The 23,784-nt window shown below is 40.2% G+C and overlaps 2 protein-coding genes across 8 annotated transcripts in view; both read left to right on the forward strand.

Moving 5' to 3' along the window:
* The first annotated feature begins 1,570 nt into the window (after window positions 1-1,570).
* Window positions 1,571-16,701, forward strand: LOC128878618 (endoplasmic reticulum aminopeptidase 1-like). 7 transcript variants are annotated; one of them, XR_008457449.1, is made up of 16 exons: window positions 1,573-2,112; window positions 4,190-4,947; window positions 8,312-8,461; window positions 8,678-8,763; window positions 8,992-9,088; window positions 9,328-9,410; window positions 9,636-9,841; window positions 9,938-10,118; window positions 10,486-10,711; window positions 10,806-11,368; window positions 11,669-11,900; window positions 12,247-12,652; window positions 12,722-12,864; window positions 12,946-13,298; window positions 13,467-13,780; window positions 14,100-16,701. XR_008457449.1 is itself a non-coding variant. In XM_054126934.1 (15 exons), the coding sequence occupies exons 2-15, from the start codon at window positions 4,818-4,820 to the stop codon at window positions 13,617-13,619; spliced, it is 3,000 nt and encodes a 999-aa protein (XP_053982909.1). In that variant the 5' UTR covers window positions 1,571-2,112; window positions 4,190-4,817; the 3' UTR covers window positions 13,620-16,701. The 7 variants fall into 7 exon arrangements, 5 of the variants coding, with proteins under 5 accessions (XP_053982909.1, XP_053982907.1, XP_053982908.1 ...); XR_008457450.1 differs by having other exon boundaries at window positions 14,105-16,701; XM_054126934.1 differs by having other exon boundaries at window positions 1,571-2,112; window positions 12,955-13,298; window positions 13,467-16,701.
* Window positions 16,702-17,174: 473 nt separating this feature from the next.
* The window catches only part of LOC128878620 (polypyrimidine tract-binding protein 2), a 262,210-nt gene continuing 255,600 nt past the window's right edge, over window positions 17,175-23,784 (forward strand). The window contains exon 1 of the mRNA XM_054126944.1: window positions 17,175-17,949. The gene's annotated coding sequence lies outside the window, so the exon portion shown is untranslated. The remainder of the gene's footprint in view (window positions 17,950-23,784) is intronic.

Raw genomic sequence — 23,784 nt, forward strand, 5'->3', positions numbered from 1 at the left:
CCAAAAGAACAATATTACAAATTTTAAAAACATTTAAATACATAAGTAATCACATTTTTAGCATTAGATATCTATTTTAATCTATGATTTATACTTGCTCACAATTTTCCTTCGGCAACTATTTTAGTTCGTACACGATTGTTGGCTGTTCAAACTTAGGCCCCATTTCTATCGTTCAATTAATCTTACGTTCCGGCGAACTAATTTTAGTATGTTTTATCATTAGTATATTTCTATGTCCATGCTTGGAACTAAAACGTTTCAAGTATTTTAACATTCGTTTTGTATGGAAGAGTTGCTTAAAGCCCGATACTCTTGGTGAGCTTTAGTCCTGCGCATACGTGTTGAGCCTCCGTGCCAAATGCGTTGCTTTATTGATTGACGCAAATTGCAGCAAACTCTCATTGCCATAAACGATCACAGTGGCGCTACCCTCGCATAGAATCGATGATAATCATAGGCGTAGGTAACCATTTATCAAAGATTGATTATTGATTGATTATTGAAGAACAGGGTTTAATAACGATAACCAATGGTAACGATGATATTATATTGAATTGCAATTTTTAATGTTAATGTGATATTTAACTACAAAAGTCATTTCAGAAGGACGCTAGAACCATTTGGAAGAAAGATCAGGACTACGTAAAGTGTGCGGGTGGGATGCGCGCTGGAGGACGATTTCTGGCGGGAAATCTTCTGGTGAATTCCGAACGCCATCTTCCAATCTCTATTTCATTCTCTGAGTTAGGAACTTTGATGTATGAAATCGCACTTGATGCTTGCGCGCCATTACGATGCAATTCACCACACAATTTAAAAGCAACAAGTGTATAAAGATTGTACAAAGAATTGCATTTTAGACTATTTCCGAAGGACTGGTAATGCGTTTGCGTTGTAATTGACGTTATTTCGGATATTTACTTCTTCGTTCACCCAGTTGTGGGATGGAGCCTGTTGGGCCACAGGTCTCGCTGATTTCCTTCTCAAGAGATGACTGAGACCCCAATCTGCAGCTACCCTCCACCCTCGGTACGTCACTGGCTCCTTGATGTTCCAGCACATTCCACCACAGTTTTTTTGTTTCTTTAGTTAGAAACTACTGAGCGGCAAGAGCCTATTCTTCTTGTTCCAATTTCGAGAACAGTAGACACAGGTTCTATTCTTCAAACTGTGCTCAATAGGCTGCTCATACTCTCACATAGGAAGCATTGGTTACTGTGGTCTACCGAGGAGGTGACTCACCTCCCAGCAGCGGTAGGATTGGACTGGGTTAGATCTGGGAATTTTGTAATTCAATATATTCATTATATACACAAGAAAGTGGTGACGGTATGGAAACTGTGGTCTACCGTGGGGTGGATCCCGGCAGCGGTCGCAATAGACTAGGCGCTGAGTGACCGGAGCTTTTAGCAATCGGAAGATTATTGAAGGATTTAGCAATCTGAATGTACCAATTGAAATATTATTTAAAGAAATTACTAAAGGGTTTGGTAATTCGAATATTCTATTTGAATATTATGGAAAGATCGAACAATTGGAACAACATTCTGAATGTTTGTCACAGAGAAATTGGGGGTGTAGTACTCCGTTGGGTGAAAGGGTCGAGGAAAAGCGATCGAAATCGCGTTAGTCCAGGCTGCCGAATAAGAGCGTGCACGGCTCTAGATGTTAAGTTAATCGATTTCTCTTTCTGTCGCTTCGACAGGGGTGTCCTCCCCTTTTCGCGATCAGCCAAGATGCCCCGGCTGCGTGAACGAGGCGGGCGCAACCTGTGGCTGATTCTGACCGCCGCGCCTCCCTGCGTCCGGAAATTCAGCCACGCTCGATTCTCAAACTCCCCTCAGTGCCATTCTCACCGTTCGACCGCTTACATCGACGGTGGTGGTTCTCCACGTTCGAGAAAAGCCCAGCCTCTCGTACCTCGGATCCGTGAAGTTTAATTAGTCGACGGCGATGCAACCGCGGCTGGTGCAACCGCGAGAACCGATACGACTCGCCGTTTTCACTTCGCCCGGTCCGACACGATGTTTGAGTAGGCTCAGCGAGGCGCCGGCTCCTCGAGTTTGCTCCGTTCCTTCGCTGGGAGGCAACAGTCAAAAAACAACGAAGGTCAGTTTTTCCAATTTATATACGCCCCCGTCCTTCTTCCAACCTTATTCGCACTGTATCGATAATTTTATTTTTATTTCTCAATTTTTTTCGTTCAATTTTATTACTTATTCATTGATTTGAAATCGGTACGAGGTGATCGAAGAGACTTGAATTCAAGAGTGCTTATGAGGAGGGGAGTAGTTTATTTTTACACGTGATAGATCTACGTTGAAATGGTGCTTTTTTTGTTTGGCTATGTTCGTTCATTCGGAGGCATTTCGCGACCGCGAGACTGGGCAGGGTCAACGTTCTATCACGACGGTCGTGTACCACACGCGCACACAAATCTGTCACCTATATATAATAGCACGAAGAACTAGAATCGTAGAGAAAGTTGTGCGTTGCTTCTGTTCCTTTGTTGAAAATCTTTTTCGTTTGTCAAAGAAAGATAAAGTCTACGAGTCTACGAGTCTACGAATCCTACGTTCAAAGGATACATCGATAATTATAAAAGACCACCAGCAAAATTGATCAAGATTACAAATATTACATTTCTGAGAAATGAATAAACAAAGGGTAAATATTTGAAAACAACATTTTTTTTTTAATAAAACGCCATAGTTCAAAGATTTTTTGTGAGAAGTGAATTAAAAAAATTGCCAAAACTATCCTGAAACAAGCCTAAAATACTCCCAAAGTTATGAAAACATAAATTCTTCTCCATAAAAGAAAATATCCCACGAGACACTTAATTCTCGACACTTAATGCTGGTAATGTGGTTTCCCCTCCTTAAGTACTTGCTCGATCTAAGTATCGTTCCAACTATATTCGCAATTCGGTATCGTCACTCTAATCGTTTCCTGTTATGTCACGCGATAGTCTCGCAGATGCGAGGGGCTCGCCAAATAACGACAATAAGGTACTATAAGCGTGACTGAATGAAGCGACTAATTTGATTCGGTACAGTATTTTTCATTTCTGCGGCCCGAGACGTCTGGGAAAATATTTGAGCTCGATACTCTATAATTTAAAAACATTTACTTCTAAACAATTTATTATGCATTCCTTAGTCAGTAAAGTATAATTTTAGACGTGTCTGAACGCGCTTATTGCAGAAAACATCCGAACATTAAAGATAATTTTCTTCGTAGCCTTCGTTTGTTTCTATCCTCTACTTTTCCTTACGCAACGTGGTATTTACGAATGACGTTAGAGCCAGCATGCCAGACAAATATTCCAGTATGTCAGAAAGATGCATACTAATCGTGGGATGCATCGATAATAATTAATATTACAAAATTACAGACTTGAGCAATAATTTTCTTCAATTGTTTTGATCATATTCGACAATCTAAACTCATATATAAAAATTAATTACTCAAATTCGTTCGTTTTATAAGTTTCAAAGTGCTATCAATGACTCCATTGGTACAAAATGAAAACAAACAAACCCATTAAATTTTTTGGCCTGTCGCCGGCGATCTTTGGCGTGCTAAATCTGGCACGTTTGCCACCTAATTGCCATCGCTTACATGAAGGTATGGTTCGTAACAAATGAATACCGTTTTAGGAACAAATTACTGTTATCTAAAACCGATACAATCGCATTTTTGAGTTTAAGTAATTTTGTGTGTTGATATGCAACTTACTTTTCTTTTTACACCAAGTATTTAAAGTCTTTAAATGAGCTGACGTACATCTCAGAAAAATTAAGGCACGTATAATTAACTTGTTTGCCGATGTTACAAAAATAACGCCGTGGAACATATTCAATTACACTGACCTATATGTCTGCTCACCATGTGGGATAATTATAAATCCAATAAAATCCATAACTTTTTATACACATTGTTACACTACCACCTTGAAGTAGAAAACTGTATATGTGTATTACAGCCGATGAATAAACTATATTATTCATACTGTAAGAAAACCTTTTTTTTTGAAAATATTAAAAGTGCAATAGTTGCGACGTATTAAAGTAAACAATGGCATAAAAACTGAAATTAGCAGTTTCCAAATAATTTCTGAATAATTTTTTCAATAATTTCTTGTATCTACATCGAATGCACGTCAGGTGATATTTTATTTCAGGTACAATATCTGGAACGAGAAAGTACTTTACAAGAGAGTTAGTAACGCAGCGCCGATGACTGAAGTAGGAGAAAGCCACAATTAGTCGTTTGCATAAATAAATAACGCGTAATTGTTCAAAATATAACCAACACGTACTGTTAAATTCCTTTTTTAACTAGCCACGATTTACGAACTTGTAGTTGGTACACCATTTTATAATTAACGCACCAATCCTATCGACTGCGACATTTATATGAATAATGCAACGAAAGACGTTTTCTATCAGCTGTGAGCTACGTTTGTTTACTTCGCCCATTAACGTATCGCGACGGGGACCATTGACACAGAATTTCTCGCCTTTTGTGATATCCGTCTACATAAAAATAAATTAGATAGCACCGAGGAAGGTATTACCGCGTAAAATAATGAAAGTTTTCGACAAACCATTGAACGAAACTTGCGTGTCGTACGACAATCTTTCAAGTAGTTGATGCACGTGAATAAAAAAAAGAAAAAAGAAAGGGGGACTGAAAAGTGTGCCGTACTAAGACAGCGTCAACGTTGAAGAATTTAATGTTCATCCAGTCACGAGAAATAGGGATTCGAGTTTACCGGATAAAAACACACACGAAAGGGTAGAAGCAGAATGCCAGGAGGGCCGTGTATGAAGGAGAGCAGCGAGGCGATCAGAATGGAGCCTCTAGGTAGAACCTGGAGTTCAAGAAGTCCCGGGCAAAACGAAACCGCCAACACTACCGAGGTGCTAGCGAATTTAGGTGAGTTAAATACCACTTATGAAACAAGTACGTTTAATTACCTCTCCCCTCAAGAAAAGAGAAATACGAAATCACTCCGAGGTATTTATTCTTGGAAAAATCCGAAAGAGACACCCAGTAGTATTGGATTCCCTGCATCTATGCTAAAGTGCAGAATAGTGTCCATCCATGTGTATGTACATTGTACGATAGAAGTACGCAGCCGCCATTGAACGCGGCCCTAGGGACGGTACCGAAGGTGGCATCGTCTCTTCTTTTGGGCCCAAACAGATTATATTGATAGAGTAAATATTTTCATTCAACTTGATCGATTCCACTATAAAACTTTAATAAAAAAAAGTGCCTTCCCTCCTATAAGGGACCGTCACACGAAAAAGCTACATATTTTTGTAAGCTACACAAAGGGGTGTTAGGATAGTTTCAATCGAAAATCAGACAGGTTTCTATGGCGGAAACAAACCTACGCTGGAACAGCAGAGGTCAGTAGTTCAAAAGTTCAGATATTTATAAATGCCCCTATTGTATAGATATTGATCAGACTCGAAATTAATACCCACAGAAATAACGTGTACAAACTTGACCGATCCGGAAATGTTTACGCGGTTACCCTACTCGATTGTAAAATATAATACTAGCGTGCATACAAAATAATGTACAAACCTTGAGAAATACTAAGAAACGACTAATTTCAATCTTGACGGTACATTCGTTACATTTTTATATACGTATACGAATTTTTTTATGAAAAATATCGATTTTATATCACCCTATCCCGCACTCCTTATTATTTAATCATCACATATTTGCTGCTTCTAGAGGAGAGTAGGTCAACACGGGGACGAGGTATACGTTATTATTAATGCTAGTCAAATGGTACAAAAAGACTAACCCTGGACACAAGTTGTTAAATCGTTGTTCACTTTTTTTTTCTGTATAACAATAATGAAACCGAGAAATGAAGTGATATCTTCGTTGGTATCCAACAAATCAGGCCAGGAAATATTTCTATTTAAACTAGAGTTATAAATAATTATATAAAGACGCAAAATTAATTCCTACACCTAATATTTCGTGGACCATTCAACTTGGAATGTATAGATAAATCGTAACGTCCGTCGGATTGAGACTTAGGTTGCGTATAGATTCTTCGTAATCTATATTGTATCGTAATCGATGTGAGATCAGATTGAGATCTTGGAAGGCTGATAATTCAACGTAACAAGATGATGAGTAAATGTTTACTCAAACTGCAGTCATAAACGGATGAATGTAAAGGCACGGAAGGAATTTCTACACTCTATAAAAACCGCGAAAATGTAATAATCGGGTAGAAAATTTTCTTACCAACCCCGATGAGGAAACGGAAGTAGGAATTGGAGGGTGCAGTGATTGCAAAGAGTGGGTCACGGATGGCGCCACAGTGAAGCCAACCACCTCCGCTGCAAGGCGAGGCGAGACGTAGCACGGTGTAGCGAGGGTTGCGAATCCACCCCCGTGAAGCGACTCACCGCCAAGGGGTTTGGAAAGTCGCCATGTCTGCCTGACTCTGCAGTCGCTATATCTACCCTTCAATGCTAATGAAATGTCAAGGCACGTCGCGGGTTACAGACTTGTCGGCATTGTCCAGCTGTTCGGTGTCTTTGTGAGTCTTTGTGCCACGTTGTCCAGAGTCGTCGAGTTCCTGCTTTTGCTCGTGCTCGTGGAGCTGGTCGTGGTCGTGGTTGTGGTCGTGGCAGTGGTCGTGCTCGTGCTCCTGTTGGTGCTCGTGCCTGTGCCCGTGCCCCCGTTTGTGCTGGTGATCGGTGCTCTTGAAACCGCCGTTGCCATAAGTCCTCGATCAAGCTCTGTTCCGCCGATCAAACGTTGAACGAGCCACCAAGTTCCAACGAGGGGAAACAAAGCACGAAGGCTTCGATAAGGGTTCGATTAAGGGTTGGACGCAGGCGAGTCCGTGAATCCTCCTGGGCGATTCATTGACCTTGGCACAGATAGGTTCTGCCAGGGAAAGTAACTAGACGGAGCAGGTAGCCACAAGCACGGCAGCGGAAATTCTGGCTGAGCAGAGAGAGCCCCTAATCAAAATCTTATATGCTACGGACGACGGTCAGGTAAAAGAAATCGTTCGTCGGAGACCACCGCCGAATCGGTTCGAGATGAGCGAGCAGGATGTGGATGACGTTGCTTTTTTGACAGGTGAGATAATTTGGAAGGGGCAGGTTAAATTATTCGAGGTCTCCCGCTGCCGACTCTGACCTATTTAACGTTAGCCCCTAGTGCTTCACTCGAGCTTGGATTTTCCCTTCTTGACATCATTTCCCCGCTCTTCTCCCTACTTGACATCATTTTTTTTGTTGTTTTTCTCTGCACCTGACTTTGCTTTCCATGGAACATTTCTCTTCTCGACTTCGATGCCCTGACGTTTGCTCTCCTTGACTTCATTTTCCTGCTGCCCCTTTCTTATTCACCTCATTGTCCTGTTCTCCTCTTCTTGACCGAATTTTTCTCCGGTGTCTTTTCGCGTGGCCCATTTTTTTCTTTTCTTCCGTGTGTCTTTTGGGTTACTTCTTGCGTTTCCTTCTCTTTTTCCCCTGCACATGATTCTCTAATTTTCTTGTGGAATCGTTCGACCAGATGGCCCACTTACAACCCTCCGGGCTGCGAATAGACTATACGAGAAGCACGTGGGTACGATCAATAAGAGAGACGCTTTTGATCTTTCAAATTAAAGCAGGCTAACCCGCTTATTTCCCCACCTATATACATGTGTCTTGTGTTATTGTTCCTGGGTCAAACTATCGAGGCTTTATTAATAGCAATTGGAGTGTGTCGCATCTTGTTTACATTATACAATGATAACACAATGAACTTGTGTGTAATATTTTGTGTTGACATATTGGATGTCACGAAATAAAGTATTACAAGCTGACTGAGTAGAAAATAGCGAAGAAATTTACTTCATTTTTCGTTTACGTTATCGTTATACAGTAATAACACGATCAACTTTTGTATAATATTTTATATTGACATATAGGAGCAACACATCTAGTGACACGACCTTTAAATAATTTTAGAACTCAGAAGTGTTGTTTTTTTATCTGACCAAAACATCTATATAAAATAAATTAATTTTAAATACTGACTATAAAATCAGAGTATAAAGAATACCATATATATTAAAATTATATAGGTCACATTGTACATGACTGTTTAACTTAATTGAGAACAACTTAGAAGTAAAATAATATATATTAATAAAAAAAGAAATTCGTACAAAATTCAGAATGTACATATATCCGTTCATGTAATACAAATATGTGTACACCTGATATACACTGATCATTCTCCAGGAGACCCTTTGTTCCAGGAGATAGCAACACAGGATTGCACAAACGTAGTATTTATGAGCACAATGGAGTTGTGTGTTCTCAGAAAAGGGCTCTCTGCATCGTCACCGTTGTATTTGCGATCTTATTCGCTGTATCGCTCATCATTGCCTTCGCGGGACCACAGAATGGTACTTTTGAATCATTTACTTTAACTCTACATTAACCTGTTATTTTGTTGTTCTATGTCGACCGAAGATCGACAAATATTATAAATTCTGGACAACAAAGGGTTAAGAATAACATTGCTATTTACATACATTTCTTGAATCTATAATTTTCATTATTATTCGTTTTTTACAGAAATCATACTTGCGTTTCAATGTTTTTGCGTTTAATTTTTGCAGACTGCCCCTGTGCTGGAGAGAAGCCAGCCAACCTGGAAATCGAGGACGATGAGAAAAGCAGTGTGCCTCTTGCGACTAATGGAGAGGTACGTTCATTTATGTTTGTTTTGTTGGATATGCTGTGTGTTCCGTATAAAGAGTGACAAGCTGTTTTCTCGGAAATTAATGAAGATATCAACGTCATTTTTGCTACAGTTAAATAGCAAAGGGGGCTAATCACAGAGATTGTGAAAGATAACAAATAATAAGAGATTCTCTATGCTTTTTATTTAAACAGTGTAACATTTATACTAATCTGGAGGATGAAATTTCAGGTGTTCCCCTGGAATAATGTCAGACTACCTAAGTTTGCGCATCCAACCAGGTACATCATCAACATCCATCCAAATCTTACCACCTTAGAAGTAAAAGGTAATAGATTTTTGCTTTATTAATAACTTTGTTAAGTGGTAACTTTGCTTAACAAAAAAAAAAAAGAAAAAAAAAAGAAAAAAAAAGAAATTCCATTGAGAGAAATAAACATTATTTTCAAATTGGAAAATAAACATTTTTTAAGGAGAAATTATTTTTGTCTTATGTATCATTGTCAACCTGTAAGTAGTATCAAAATGTAGATGCAATGGAAATAATTTTGAATTGTTATTTTCCAGGTCAGGTCACAATCGAGTTCTATGTCGATAAAGAGACCAATTATATAGTCTTCCATAGCAAAAATTTGACAATAAATGAAAAAGTAAGTGTTTCCGAAAATGATTTGAAAAAATTTAAATAACGTTAGAAGTTGTTCGATTGAATCGATGCGCGAATGGGGTTACTTACGACGCCATATTGAAAAGAACTATTTAGGTTATACCGTAAATTGGGACATAGCTGTACATACATTCATATACTTATTACGCTTTGTACGCGTTTACAACGTATAAAATTTACAATGAACAATTTGAAATTTGCTTTCCAGATGGTTCAAGACCGCAAAGGCCATAGATTAAAAATTGCAAAGCTCCTAGAATACCCGAAACACCAGCAACTATACTTAGAACTGGAGGAAAGTAAATTTCGAAAAAAGGGATACTACTCGGTACACCTAAGGTTCATCTCGAATCTCACGAGTGAGCTCGAAGGATTCTACCTTAGCAGCTACGTTACCCGAGAAGGAGAAAAGAGGTCACTCTGAAACTGTAATAATTTTCTGTTTGCAAAATAACACAAGGCGTAGCTTCGTTTTGAAAAAGCTTCTGACCGAACATGTTTCAACTTTAGGTACTTGGCTACTACTCACTTTGAACCGACATACGCACGTTCAGCGTTTCCATGCTTTGATGAACCACAATTCAAAGCTAAATTTAAACTTTCGATATTCAGGGATAGGTTTCATATTGCGTTATGTAATATGCCTGTCATGAATACCGAAGACGCGGGATTTTACATGGGAACGGGACTTGTGAGTACGAAACATGTATATGCGCTACAATTTTATTAAGGGATTAAGTTTGCGCTAGGTTGTGTTCTCTTGACTAGACCGAAGAAAATTTTCAAATATTTTTTACACGAGAAATATATTTCCAGTTAAAATTACCACTGGTCATTTAACTAGATATATGACTAGAATGTCATTTTTGGCGGGAACTTTGAGCAATACGTTGCTGTAGTCAGAACTTGATAATAATAATTTCAAAGTTTTGTTAATTGTGTGTAAAGATTGAAACGAGCAATCACGCGTACAATGCGCTAATTATTGCGCGTTGTTATTTTTACCTCGACAAATAAATTAACGACCAACTAATTCATGCCAAATGAAATATTCTCAGCTTCGCGACGACTTCCAAGAGTCTGTTGAAATGTCAACGTACTTGGTGGCTTTTGTGGTGTGCGATTTCAAGCGGGTGTTCGTATCGACAAAGAGGAACATCACTGTAAGCGTTTACGCTGCGGAGGCTATGCTTTCACAGGCCGGATATGCTGTAAACACTGCTGCTCGTACAATGGATTACTTTGAAGCTTTTTTCGGAGTCCATTATCCATTGCCCAAGCAAGGTACCCAATAAAATTCAGTTCTAAATTAAATTAATGGTATAATTTAAAACATTTATTATACCAATAAATCGTTGATTTCATTGTCTTTCGCCAGACTTAATAGCTATTCCTGATTTTGCTGCTGGGGCAATGGAAAATTGGGGCCTAATCACCTATCGAGAAACGTCTATACTCTATGATCCGAAAGAGACGTCAACGAAAGCCCACGAATGGGTGGCGGTGGTTGTGGCCCACGAAATAGCCCATCAATGGTTCGGCAACCTGGTCACTATGAAATGGTGGAATGATCTCTGGTTAAACGAAGGAGCAGCCAGTTTCTTCGAATACAAAGGAGTAAATCACATCTCACCTGAATGGGGCATGATGGATCAGTTTATTTTAGACAAGACTCAACCAGCTTTACATCTCGATGCCTTAACCACCAGCCACCCCATAAGTGTATCCGTGAAAGATCCTAACGAAATAGAAGCCATTTTCGACGAAATCAGTTACAGTAAAGGAGCTTCCATTCTCAACATGCTCGAAGGTTTTCTCTGTGAAGACGTTCTCAAAAGTGGATTGAACGACTACTTGAACATCCACGCGTATAGGAACGCCGACACGAACGACCTTTGGGCAGTTTTCACCAAGCATGCAAACCACACTTTTGACGTGAAAGTACGTATCAACGTAGACAACGCGTCTATATACCTATAAAAAATTGCTTTTCAACTAACCTCTTCCTACACAATTATTATGATTTTTTCTATACAAGGACTTTAACTTGTCCTTGTCGCATCCATGTAAAAAAAAAAAAAAAAAAAGAAGAAGAAATTGTACCACGCAATGTTACCCTTGAAAATATACTATTCCTATTGAAAACTTTTCTCTAGCCCTAAGAAATTGAAATAGTATTATTATTTAACGAGTTTATCGCGGTAGTAAGTCCCAGTGTTTAACGAAAATATGTGTCGGCAGGCTATCATGGATACGTGGACCCAGCAGATGGGTTTTCCACTAATCACGATTACACGTGATGGAAACACAATCACGGCAACCCAGAAAAGATTCTTAATCTCGCCGAAAGAAAATGATACAGAATCGTTACAACCAAAATCGCCCTTTGACTACAAGTGGTACGTCCCGTTGACCTACTACACAGACAGAGAACCGCGCAAGCTTCACAACGTGTGGATGAATTTAACCGATGGTAACATATAGGACAATTGTAACGAAATCTTTTTGCAGTGCTTTCTGCAGTGCTCTAATGATTAAACAAACGTTCGCTATCTCTGTAATTATTGGTCAATAATTTCCTTCTCTTTATCAATGTTTACTAAGGCTTAGTTATCATTTACTTCAGACTAATAGAAAAATACGTTAGACGTCCAAGTAATTAAAGTCGATGTTCATATTAAATTTGATCGAAGAATAATTCACTAATAATTTGGAACAAGTTCCACAAATAATTGATTTATATAGACGAATGATATTATTGGCTGATAATATATTAATTCTGTTACGCTTTATATGATAAGAGTATCACGTATTTTTAGTAACATTCGAGATACCTAACGACGTCGAATACATAAAATGCAACGTGAATCAAAATGGATTTTACCGTGTAACTTATCCTGTGGAAATGTGGTTGGCGATCCTTGAAACTTTGAAGAACGATCACACGAAATTCAGTCCGGCGGACCGTGCTAATCTTATCGACGATGTGTTTACACTTTGCGAGGCAGGTGAGCTAAACGCCACCATACCTCTCGAGTTGTCACTTTATCTTCTAAAGGAAACGGATTACATACCATGGGCAACGGCTCTCGGATACTTACACTCCTGGAAAGGAAGATTAAGCGGAAGTCCCGGATACAAGAGATACGTTACATTCTTCAAAAAATTGTTGACGCCGGTTGTAAGCTCCGTCAGTTGGGGAGACGAAGGATCTCATTTAAAAAAGTGGGTGTCTATTTAAAACAAGGGGAAAATATTGTCATTTTTCGTTTGTTATTATATTTTCGTTTATAGACTTCTGAGAATTGCCGTGCTTCAATCAGCGGTGTCTGTAAACCTGCCCGAGGTTGTGAATCAAGCGAAATACCGTTTTCAGAATTGGATGTCAAGAGGCGATACAATCGCTCCTTACATACGGGACGTCGTATACGTTGCAGGTAACGATATGTAACGATATGTATCGTTCCTTTCTTCCTTTCCTTAAAGTGAAGTAAAGTATCAGATACGTCTGTACACAGGAATCAAAGTTGGTGGTGAGAAAGAATGGGACTATTGTTGGGAGTATTATCAAAAAACTCAAGTACCTAGTGAAAAAAGGATAATGTTGCAAGCGCTTGGAGCGACGACGGATAGTTGGTTGCTACAGCGTTACCTTCTACATTCGTTAAACCGAGATATTGTGAGATCGCAAGACGTCGAAACTGTTATAGCCTCCGTTGCTAGCAACGTCGACGGTCAGTTTCTCGCTTGGCGCCATCTGAAAGCGTATTGGCCGGAAATACATGCTCTATTCGGAAACGGATCCCTTACAATGGGTGGACTAATATCTGTCGTCATTTCTGATTTCTTCACAGAGTACGATTACCACGAAGTAAGTTGAAAGTAGTTGTTTAACTTTTATCCTCAGATTAATCGATGCCGTTACTTAATTGACAAAAGTGCAGAGAAAATCAAGCGACGCGATACTATTTTTCGCGTTATTTCAAAAATATGTTGGCAACGTTTTCGGTCTAATAATATGTTTGATGTGGTACCTTAGGTGTCGGAGTTCTTTAAGAAAGTAGATGTCGGAAGTGGAAAACGAGCATTAGAACAAAGCCTAGAAACAATCAAGTTTAATATACATTGGGTGAAAGAGAACGCTGAAGTCGTTGACCGATGGTTAATAAACTATTTCGGGTACACGAGTTAACCCCTTGCTCGCCGGGAATGGGACAAAAATGACGCGAAATTATCATTCAGTCATTCCGTGACAATGTTTACTTTTCTAATGGTTTTTATCGAGGTATGATACCCGCAACGGTCACGTGATGCATCCCACGAAAAAGTAAGATTTTCGTTACTACACACGAGGTAATTGAATCATTTATTTACCACTCAGATATAATTCGCAGATCAAAAACGACCCATTTCCGCCACGCGCGTCGAAAGATTATTTTCATCGTGGAAAAAAACGTATTAATCTCGCGAAAAATTGTCAAAAAAGTTGCCAGCTGGAAAGAATCTTTCGACGCATCAAAACAGAGTCGAATTGTTTGTATGTAACACATTATATACCGATTTATACGCACTTTCGAAAGTATTTATTTTCTATGCACGCAGTGCGTGCAAATTGGACTACAATGTATAAAGAAAGAAATTATAGAGAGAAAAGAGACAACGTTGTTCCTAGGATAGTCGGTAACCCAGCGTTTTCCGGAAAACGGGCCAACGATGCAGGAAAAGATAACGTTGCCACCTTAGTCTCCCAAATATACTGTACTTTATTACAAGGAGTGACCATAGTCGTCTCCACGTGATACCCAAGCTCCATTTCTGATCCATCCAGTACATTAATTAAACAGAATGAAATGGGCCTGCTGAACATTGAAGAAGAAATGCTACTTACGTATGCCACGAATCAGCAATATGGTCTGTAGAAGGAGTAGCCGTAACGTAGTTTGACAACACAACAAAATTTTCATTTCTTTAATAATTATATGTGATGATAAATATCAATTGTACAGTCACAGAAAATCGAGCGATTAACAATATTTGGTCATCGATATCGAATCATTGCAAATACAGTACCTAAAAGTTCTTTGGTTGCTCCTAAGGCACACAGTGTGATTTGCTGTATATAAAATCAGGAAACGACGATAAATTGCGTTAGAGTTAATCAAGTTATGATAGAAAATGCCCAAAGTCGATTGTGCAAACGGTCAGTTATTAAAAGTAGCATATCAACGTTAGGGAAGTTTGACAGGTTAAATCGGCCGAGTCTTGGTCAAACGGAATTCTGGTCTCTCAACGGATTCCTCTCGAGAAATACTAATCACACAAACAGAAAGTGGTCTCGAATAAAGAAAAAAAAAGAAAAAAAAAAGAAGAAGAAGAAGAAGAAGAAGAAGAAGGAAACATCTTCCGAGGATTGTACGCCCTCAAAATAATCGCAACAGATTGATGTACCGTCTATTATGTATTAATGTTGCTGCAGGTTGCTGGAGGCGCGGGACACGTCTCGCGTGGAGCTGATCATTCTCCGTGTGAAGTAACATAATAGAGAATCGGATATTTTATTATGAAAAAGTGTATAAATTTATGTATGTAATCTTGTGATGCTTTGTATGGTGTGTACATATTAGCGTAAGAGAGTTGTGTGCCCTGTGTGATCGGATGTATTACAAAAGGTATCTAGATGCAGATAAGACACATTAATGCCATGTTTGAACTGGCCTTGGGTAAAATATATTCGTGCGATTTCGGCAAAGTTGCTTTCTCGGTTCTTCTAATTATCGATTGACAATAAAGTTGCAACGATATAGCGGACAAGTATCACAAAAGGATTTGAAAAGTTAATTTAGCGAACACGATCTTCTAGACACAGGAATAAAATTTCTGTTGATAATAAAAATATGTCGAGCTATCGCGTTTAGATTATTATTTTCTGAGAGCCATTTTTTTGCTTCTCTGTCATCTTGCTGTTTCTATGATACATAGTAGTAGTCTGCCGAATCTCACGAATATCGAACCTCGAGTGTTGCCATCGCTCTCATTAAAAAACGAACCACTCAGAGAAAAGAAACATTCACCATCACGATTAGCTCTCACGCTAGAGTACATAGTACTCGATCGATATTTATACATGATCTACCGACAAACTGCCGACGATGCTTGCAACTTGAATTTCCCTTGGGGAAGTAGAATTCTTTTCGAGGTTTACGCCACTTTTCACGTGTATTCGATCGAGCCGATAACTTCATCCTCCGACGGATCAAATTTCTTTGTAAATTCGTCAATTTTTACCATGTTTCGAATCTTCCAGCCGAAATTATACACGCATGTTTACATCTGAAATCGGACAATTCTGTAAATAACGGCTGCACGAATCTTTTATTAACCCTTTAAGTAGATTTTGATACACTCCAACGGCGAATTAATGAATCGACGCACAACTAGATACCTTACGTGTAAATAGGATATTTTTTCACTAACGGATATTCTCTCTTGTTAAAGATTTAATGAACAAAATCGCTCCGTGATGTATGTGGAGGCGCCTGGTTTGCCGGTTTAACCGATTGGCCTACTTTACAACGTATAATATCCGAATCTACTCGTTTAAGAAGTAATATGCAACTCTCTCCTTGCTTTCGTTTCAAGACAAGAATCACACAGATTGTCATGTTCCTTTAAAGATCTGTTTGTAATTGCGTAAGATTGTCGTGAGAAATCGTTTACGACTAGCCGATAGTTTCCCCTTTCTCATGATAATTGGTCAATAATACTTTGTTGTGTTACTATACGAAGGTCTAACAGTATTAGAGAAAAGCTCATATTGAGGTGTTACAGATAACATCGAATACGAATAATATGACATATTTCTTTTCAAATCTAAAGCGATTTGAATGTAAATCTAGCCCACTAGATGCGGGATAAACCGATGCAAAAGTTCTACCGAAAGACTGGACATCAGAGTAATCAAGAAGAGTACATACCTACATGTATTTTATGCAATCACAACCCGATACCGTTACGACTTAAGAGAATGAGGCTGTCTTGCATCTCGTAATTATGAATGAATTATTGATATGATTATACAGTAATTACTTGAAAGATGTTTGGTCTGCCGAAACTGTTATATCACTAAACATCCATCGCCGATCGCTAGCAGACACCTTTCAGGGGAATACTGTATGTTGTACACTGTTCTTTACTGTACTGTTCTCATAGATATTTTGTTGTATCAAATAAATACGAGATATGTACAAGCATACAAATGAATATATTATATGTTTAAAGTACTTTGAACATGGTTCATTGGTAGTAATACTTTGTAGCCCTTTTCATCGGTACCCTTTAAGACAACATTTTTCGATCTCGGAGTCTTTAGCGATATATGAACGTACACGTGTCAAAGAATTTATTCAAAATTTTCAATTGTCTTGTATATGACTGGAAGCATCTGAAATTATTGGTGACTTTGGTCTGTGAGACACTAACTCCCATAAAATTGTTTGCTTATCCTACACCCTAACTACGATGAAAATTTAGAAAATTGTTAATACGTAGGTAACTCTGAGAATATTTTTTGCTGTTTCAAACGATACCGTCAGGAGCGCTGACATTATATTCTGTTTTAATCGATGTCATTGAAACGATAAGGAAGCTCCTAACTCAGGCCTAACCCAAATCAAACGATACAGACCACCTAACCGTCCCAAGCTGCAGTTCTTCGAACAAGTGCACCCAAGTTTCGCAAGGTGGCGAGAGCATACCCAACTGGCTGCACCAGACACAGTGCATCTGTCTCGCGAAATTCTATCAGGCTAAAAGTGGCAGCGAGTGTCTTCTATCGTTCGCGAGGATGATTTAGCGTGCGTCTGACCAGTGTTCGCCCGGATCTCCTTTTTCTTTCTCTCCGTCTAACTGTCACACGCACGAGTTTCCCTTCTCGTGGTGCATCGCTGGAAAAGGAATCGCGTGTGCCCTCACGAGGAACCATAATCCGCATCGTTTCGAACGTTTACGTCGATCGAGGCGGTGACGGCATAATAGTGCAGCAATATCCGAGTGCGGTACGATTCGGTGTGCTCGTCGACGGTGACTGTCAAAACGCCGTTGCCCGAGGGACAGAGGAATCAATTTGGTCGAGAAGCCATCGAGAAAGAGATAAAATACCAGCCACACCATTGCTGGACGTGTCAACTTGAAAGGTTACCTTAATCTCGACACGTACACGCAACCTCTGCACGCGTAGAAACCGGGAAAGAGACACGAAACGAGACAAAAGCCCCGGGGATCGCGTGTAGACGCGAGCAACCGTGGTTCTCGTCGCGCCGGGTGCACCGTCATTTTTTTCGCCGCCATATTTGTGCCGCTATCGCATGCAACCTGTTGTTTTCGGTGAGTCCTCGTGTTGTCGGTGGACCACCGACTGGAATACGGTTGCACGTACCGGGGACCGTGGAACGCGGGAGTTCGTTTAACCTAGCACCGGCAACGGAGGCACCGTCGACGTGGAGATCTGCCATCAGGATGAACGGGTGAGTAGTCGCACATGGGTGTTATCATGGTGTGCGTGCGGTGTGTACGTTCGCGAAGGGACAGGGGTAGGATGCAGACGAGGGAAATGAGGAGAGAAATCGTGGGTGCGAGGGAGAAAGAGGGGAATCGATCTGAGCAACATGCAGAGAGAGGTGAACCGGTGTTGCGGCCGACGGAAGTGGGAGAGAGTGAGTTAAACACACGCGGCTAGGTTCGAGCAGGCGCTCTTTCAAACTCGCCTTTTCTTTTTTCCTCTATTTACCATGTTGCACCCTCTTCCACACTTTCGTTTACCCTGGCACACGCATGCACACGTGCGCAACCCTACGTTACTCGCAGCCTCTCCGCTTCTGCGTGCCACTGCCCACGCAACTCTGCCCGCCGCGTCGCGACCGGCTAGGCATATACCGCGTGGCTATATCCCCACTACGCGCGCTTTTCCCTCATAATTATTTATCGAACAACGTTACTTCGTTACTTCGTTTTCAACTTAAACGCAGTGTCATTCGGACTGACGAGAATCATCATCTAATCGTGACACTCTGATTTTTGTGAAACCTGGTAAACAGGTGGAAGGGAAAAACTACCCTCGACAATGTTAAAGGGGTATTTTGTACTCTACGAGATTGAAAAATGTGTCCGAGTTTGGGTCAACTCAGAAACTCAACGAAGATAGATACGCTTAAAAAACAATACATAAACGTACGTATGTGGTAAGACATACTTCAAGGATGTATTCTAATATAAATTTTCTCAGAGTGTAGACCTTAAAAAATGTACCTATCTAGAAAAAATTGAACGCGATTTCCTCGTCCGATCACTGCCTTCCTCCATCCTCCACTTTCGTCACTTGTACGTCGACTACATAATTACTGCCTAACCGAGTTATCCATAATTCTGCTCAGAGAGATGTCTCTATATTCGCTGCATCGAGGCTGATATTTCGACGAAATTAGATTTCGCCACTTTATTGGTCGCCGAGATATGCAACAAGAGCAGCATGTCCACGTACCCGTGGATTCGCGCCAAGTTAGAATTTATTACCGGACTGCGCGGCGCTACTTAACGCCACGTTTCCAACCCCTGATAGTTAAGCGCGTCGCTGTACCTCCGATAGATTCAGCCATGTGACACCCAGCGATTCGCATACCCGCTGCAGGGAACGATAATAGGATAATTAGATGACACCTCGTTCTCTTCGCTACGACATGGACCAGCATTCAAGACGTGGATATCTTGACCATTTTGCCATTGTTCTTAACTCACTGTAGGGCCACCTCGATGATTATAAATAGTTACCGCATTCGGAGTAACTCGATCCCTTCGAAACTATTTTTTCGTAATCGGTAAGAAGGTGTACTCGTTATACAGAGCGTTTAATTGTAGGTGATAGATTAAGGAAATTCAGTGGAAGTTTGACTTTAACGTTAGAAAATATTAGAAATTCGGATTAGATGCGTCTGACGCATGGCAACCTGTGCATATCGTGTCCAAGTGGCGGTGGTTGCACGATAACGTTGGACGACCATTTTTTTTTAGTCACCTTAGGTTTAGATCGATAATCATAGATAGCGAATGCGTTCAGAATAACTTAGTGACTTCTCTTTTATTTTTTACACTGAATTTAGGAAAATGTAGACACTGCTAGATTAATGCAGACCGCAGTTTGCAAGTAAATTTTATTATTATACTAATTATAGAAATAACGTTTAATGTTGCGTCCTGGGATGTTCGAGGATCCGTCGATAGGTGCCACGGCATCCCAATGTAACGTCCTTCTTCTCGCAAGTACTCGGTCGATATCGCATGCGTATACAGTGTGACCCATTTTAATCTCTGGATGCGATTATCTCCATATTTATAATTCAGTTTAAAGAATATTTCACATAGACTTACAGCCAGGAATGAAATTGAGCGAACATTTATTTATTTTAACGAAAAACGTTTTAATTTATACATTTCGTTTAATCAACTTCTCTCTTTTCTTTTATCATAGTTTACATATCACCGGCACCGACAAGGGTCGTAACGTCAATATGAATCAATAAATAAACTACATAAAGTTACATCAGAAATAACCATTAAAAACTGCATTATAAATGGTCTTGAAAATGGATCCCAAGATATTTTCCACTGAAAATTGCTACTCGAGAATACGCATTGCTCGCGTCGATGATTTATTTTCCTTTTAAAAAAGACATTCTCGTTGAAAATGGCTTCGAGGAGGCCATTATTGGCCGGCATGTTTTTCAGCCTCAAATGATATTCAGCCAGTAGCATTTATTGAAGTCGAGATGTCTAACTTCATTCATCGGTAGCAGGCAATGATGCCGCCTGGTTGATAAATGCGGAGGCTGAATGCAGGCGGCAGCAGGCCGCCTATCTTCGTGCTCGATATTGCGTTTCAATGGTCGTGACATCGATCGTGTTGCGAGCAACTGCTCAAAAGGGACGATTCTCGGAAATGACCAGATTCACGCGATCCGATTCTCATGACGCGATTCTGTGTCTTCGAGTACGATAACGGAGCCATTGTCGCGGGTGGTGAAAACAACGATGCGTCTGGAAATTGCAGCAAAAGTTTAATGCGACGTAATACATTCATCTGTACGAATACAGAATCTTGAAGAAGTTGGCAATGCTGGAAAAATCATCATCCTCTTGGTAAAAATTTTAGCTAGGTAGCTTTTAGCTAGCTTCTTTACAGATTAAATGACTGAGGATTTTTGGTCTGACTCGGCATAGCGCATTCTACTTGCTTTGCGCGGGACCACGCGGGCAACACTGGCGCTACGCGTGCAACAAAAATGTACACGACGAGATATATTATAATAGAAGGGTTTCTTGATACGTTTGACAACATTACAAGATGTTATCTCGAAGAAAGCCTTCATTCTAAACAGAAACGCTGTCGTAATAAAGTGTCCATAGAGTTGTTTCTACGATAACAAGAAAATCTATATTAATCTTGTTCTACTTTTTAAAGAAATAAATTCTAAAAGTGGTAATTTTTAGCGAACGGTATAAGAAATGACGCATGCAGAATCACTTCAAAGTACTGCGCGTACCCAATGATTTTCGCCTCGACCATTTCCAACGAATTATCGCCTTCCATTTCGCTTGGGAGCGAGCACTTAAAGCGATGGATGTCACTTTTTTTTTTTTTTTCGTTCGCCATCGTGAAACGACTCGTTTTCTCGCCCAGGCCGTTTCTCCGGTGTAAGGGAATAAAGGAAACGGGAGGTCCAGATCGAAAAATTGCAATGGCCATCGGTTAAAAAAAAAAAAAAAAAATGGGGAGGGAGAAAAAGATCAATGCGACGAGATTGACACGAGTTAGTGCACGTTGGGATACGGCATGGTATTCATCGATATAAATGCCGAACGACGATGGGGGACGCGGCTGGTTTGAGGCTGCATGAAAAAGTTCAATCGACGGATGCGCAGCGATGCATTGGTAATGCACCCATCCAGAGGTTCGGGGCCAATTTCGTCGATGATAAAGGGAGATAGGAGGAGAAAGAGGCCGTTCGAATACGGGAGCTAGCGAGACAGAGAGAAACAGTGGACGAGGAGACACAGAGGTTCCCTGGCATGGAGCACGATGTCCCTCCAGTAGCAATTACCAAGCATTCATGCCATTGAAACGTCTCTCTCCCTCCCTTCGCGTTATTGTCACGGCTCCCCTTTCTAAATGACCACGGTCGTGTAATCAAAAATGAAGTGTCCAGCTTGACCCAAAATGGCTTGACTCTACCAAGTTTCGAAAGGAGGTGAAGACACCTAATTTGAATGAACTCTGCTGTGTTCGATGACACGAGGTAACAAGTATGGTTTAAACCATAATTCTTAATGTTGTAAGATATTTTTTTGATAATTTGTAATTATATTTTAAGGTAATTTGATGTCTGATGACTGTAAAGTGTAGTGTACAGGGTGTCTCACCTTAAACCTAGTGGACACTGGTCAGGGCATCTGAAACATCTAGCATAAAAGTTTACTGTCCAAAGTGAAATCTCGTAGAAACCGAGGCCTGCTTAGTTTATATCACGTCGATGGCATATATGTTCACCCGCATTCAGAGGGATTTCGACTCGACTCGATTTCATCATCTGCAGGCGAACGTTTGCTCGCATCAAGAGCGATGGCCGAAATTGCGATCACATGATTCGTGTAACGGCGGGTTCACACGAATCGCGGGCCGATTATGGTGTCAGTCGTTGAAAAAGTTCAGCTGCGTGAACAAACGAGCTAATACACCCTGTTTATTTGAGATTTCCAGCTGTAAAACGGGTCCCAGGATAGTTATCGACTTTTTCCCTCGCGTTGAATTGTCGTTGTAAAAGCTTTCGATAGTATCTAGACTCGGTAATCGAATCATTTCGATGATTCCCTGCCCGGTTGTAAGCTACGAGTGGCATCCGTTACGTGGACACGCGCGAATTGCTCGGCAAATACGGGAGTGGAAAATTGCTGGGGAACTATTCGACCACCATCCGCGCGTTTTAAAACGATTCGATTGTTAGTGTTCCGCCCAGAGTAACGTTATTTGTTTTCGAGCTGCAATGAAATCCGAGCGCCTTCATTTCTGCGGCGAGTCGCTCCCAATTCGAGAGAGTGGTTTTCCAAACTTGGATTTTATTTACAATCTTCTGTGCGATGCAAGAGCTTAGGGTTAAACAGAAAAGATGCCAGTACATCCGCCTGAGTGCATCGAGAAATGAAGAGAAGACTGGATATTATGATCGTCCCTCTCCTAATTGAACTAACCAGAAGTGGAAGAACACTGTTCAGTGGTCATCAGACCTTAAGGAGTTAGCATAGCCAAAATTGAAGAATTTTTTTCAAGATTTGGATACATGTTTTAATTACAACTAAAGAACGATTTTATAGTACAAGCATTGAAATTAATATATTATTTTGTTTGTTACCAGTCACTTCAAAAGTATGTTAATATAAGCGTCGTATTTGTTCGTTACTCTCTGTTGTATTCTCTTTGGTAATTCGCTCGTCTGTTGTTATAGTACTTCTTGCTCTTCAAGTTGGTTATACGGTAGAATTATATTTATGATTTAATGACCATGTCTTAGCTTGATAGGCCATGGCACCGTGCCAGTAAGCCGCGAAAGGACGCTACGAATTTCTAAGCATCTACTTTGCCTAATAATTCAACCGGTGAGTAGAGAGCAGAACAGATTAGGTGTTTTGTTCGTTCATACGATGGCAATTTGTACACGTTGCTGGCTTAATGATTAATACATTGGTTCGTATCGATGGCGCACACAGTTCTTATAACTAACGTTGAACCATTGCAGTGTATACATGTTTCAAGAACAAAGTATAGTACAATAATGTACAAACGGATTACTCAAAATGTAATTTGTTTTCAAAATGCAATTCTTGTTTTTAATGTACGGTTATCTCACGATAAAACAAACGAGAAGACACGATGAATTAAAACTCTTTCCGTCCAACGTATTTATATTATTCTGTCCTTCATTTTCTACCTTTGCAGGTATTGTTAAAATTACCGTCCTACCATTTGTCTACTAAATTCATCGCTCTGGGTATAGCGAGTCGCTGTACCGGTTACTGATATTCGAATCGTGATAGCGTGCGAGCCATTCTACCACGCAAAGTGTGCTCGCAGCGTTGTTTGAGCGCAGCTCGAATCTTTTATATAGCACACATGAACACCAGATCAAACTTCACGCATCGGTAGGGAGGTTGTACACAATTTCCCTTGGAATGTCTACAACCCGCATATCGAAGCAACCCATATCGTTTCATTATCGATACCTGTGCGAAACTCCGCTTCAGAGTAGCCCTTATCG

Source organism: Hylaeus volcanicus, chromosome 6, assembly GCF_026283585.1.
Source record: "Hylaeus volcanicus isolate JK05 chromosome 6, UHH_iyHylVolc1.0_haploid, whole genome shotgun sequence".
NCBI lineage: Eukaryota > Metazoa > Arthropoda > Insecta > Hymenoptera > Colletidae > Hylaeus > Hylaeus volcanicus.

Coding starts and splice junctions, on each gene's coding strand:
- LOC128878618 (XM_054126932.1), top strand. CDS start 4,818: ATGCCAGGAGGGCCGTGTATGAAGGAGAGCAGCGAGGCGATCAGAATG. Junction 10,119..10,485: donor TTTACATGGGAACGGGACTT/GTGAGTACGAAA, acceptor AAATATTCTCAG/CTTCGCGACGACTTCCAAGA. Junction 12,865..12,945: donor GGACGTCGTATACGTTGCAG/GTAACGATATGT, acceptor GTCTGTACACAG/GAATCAAAGTTGGTGGTGAG.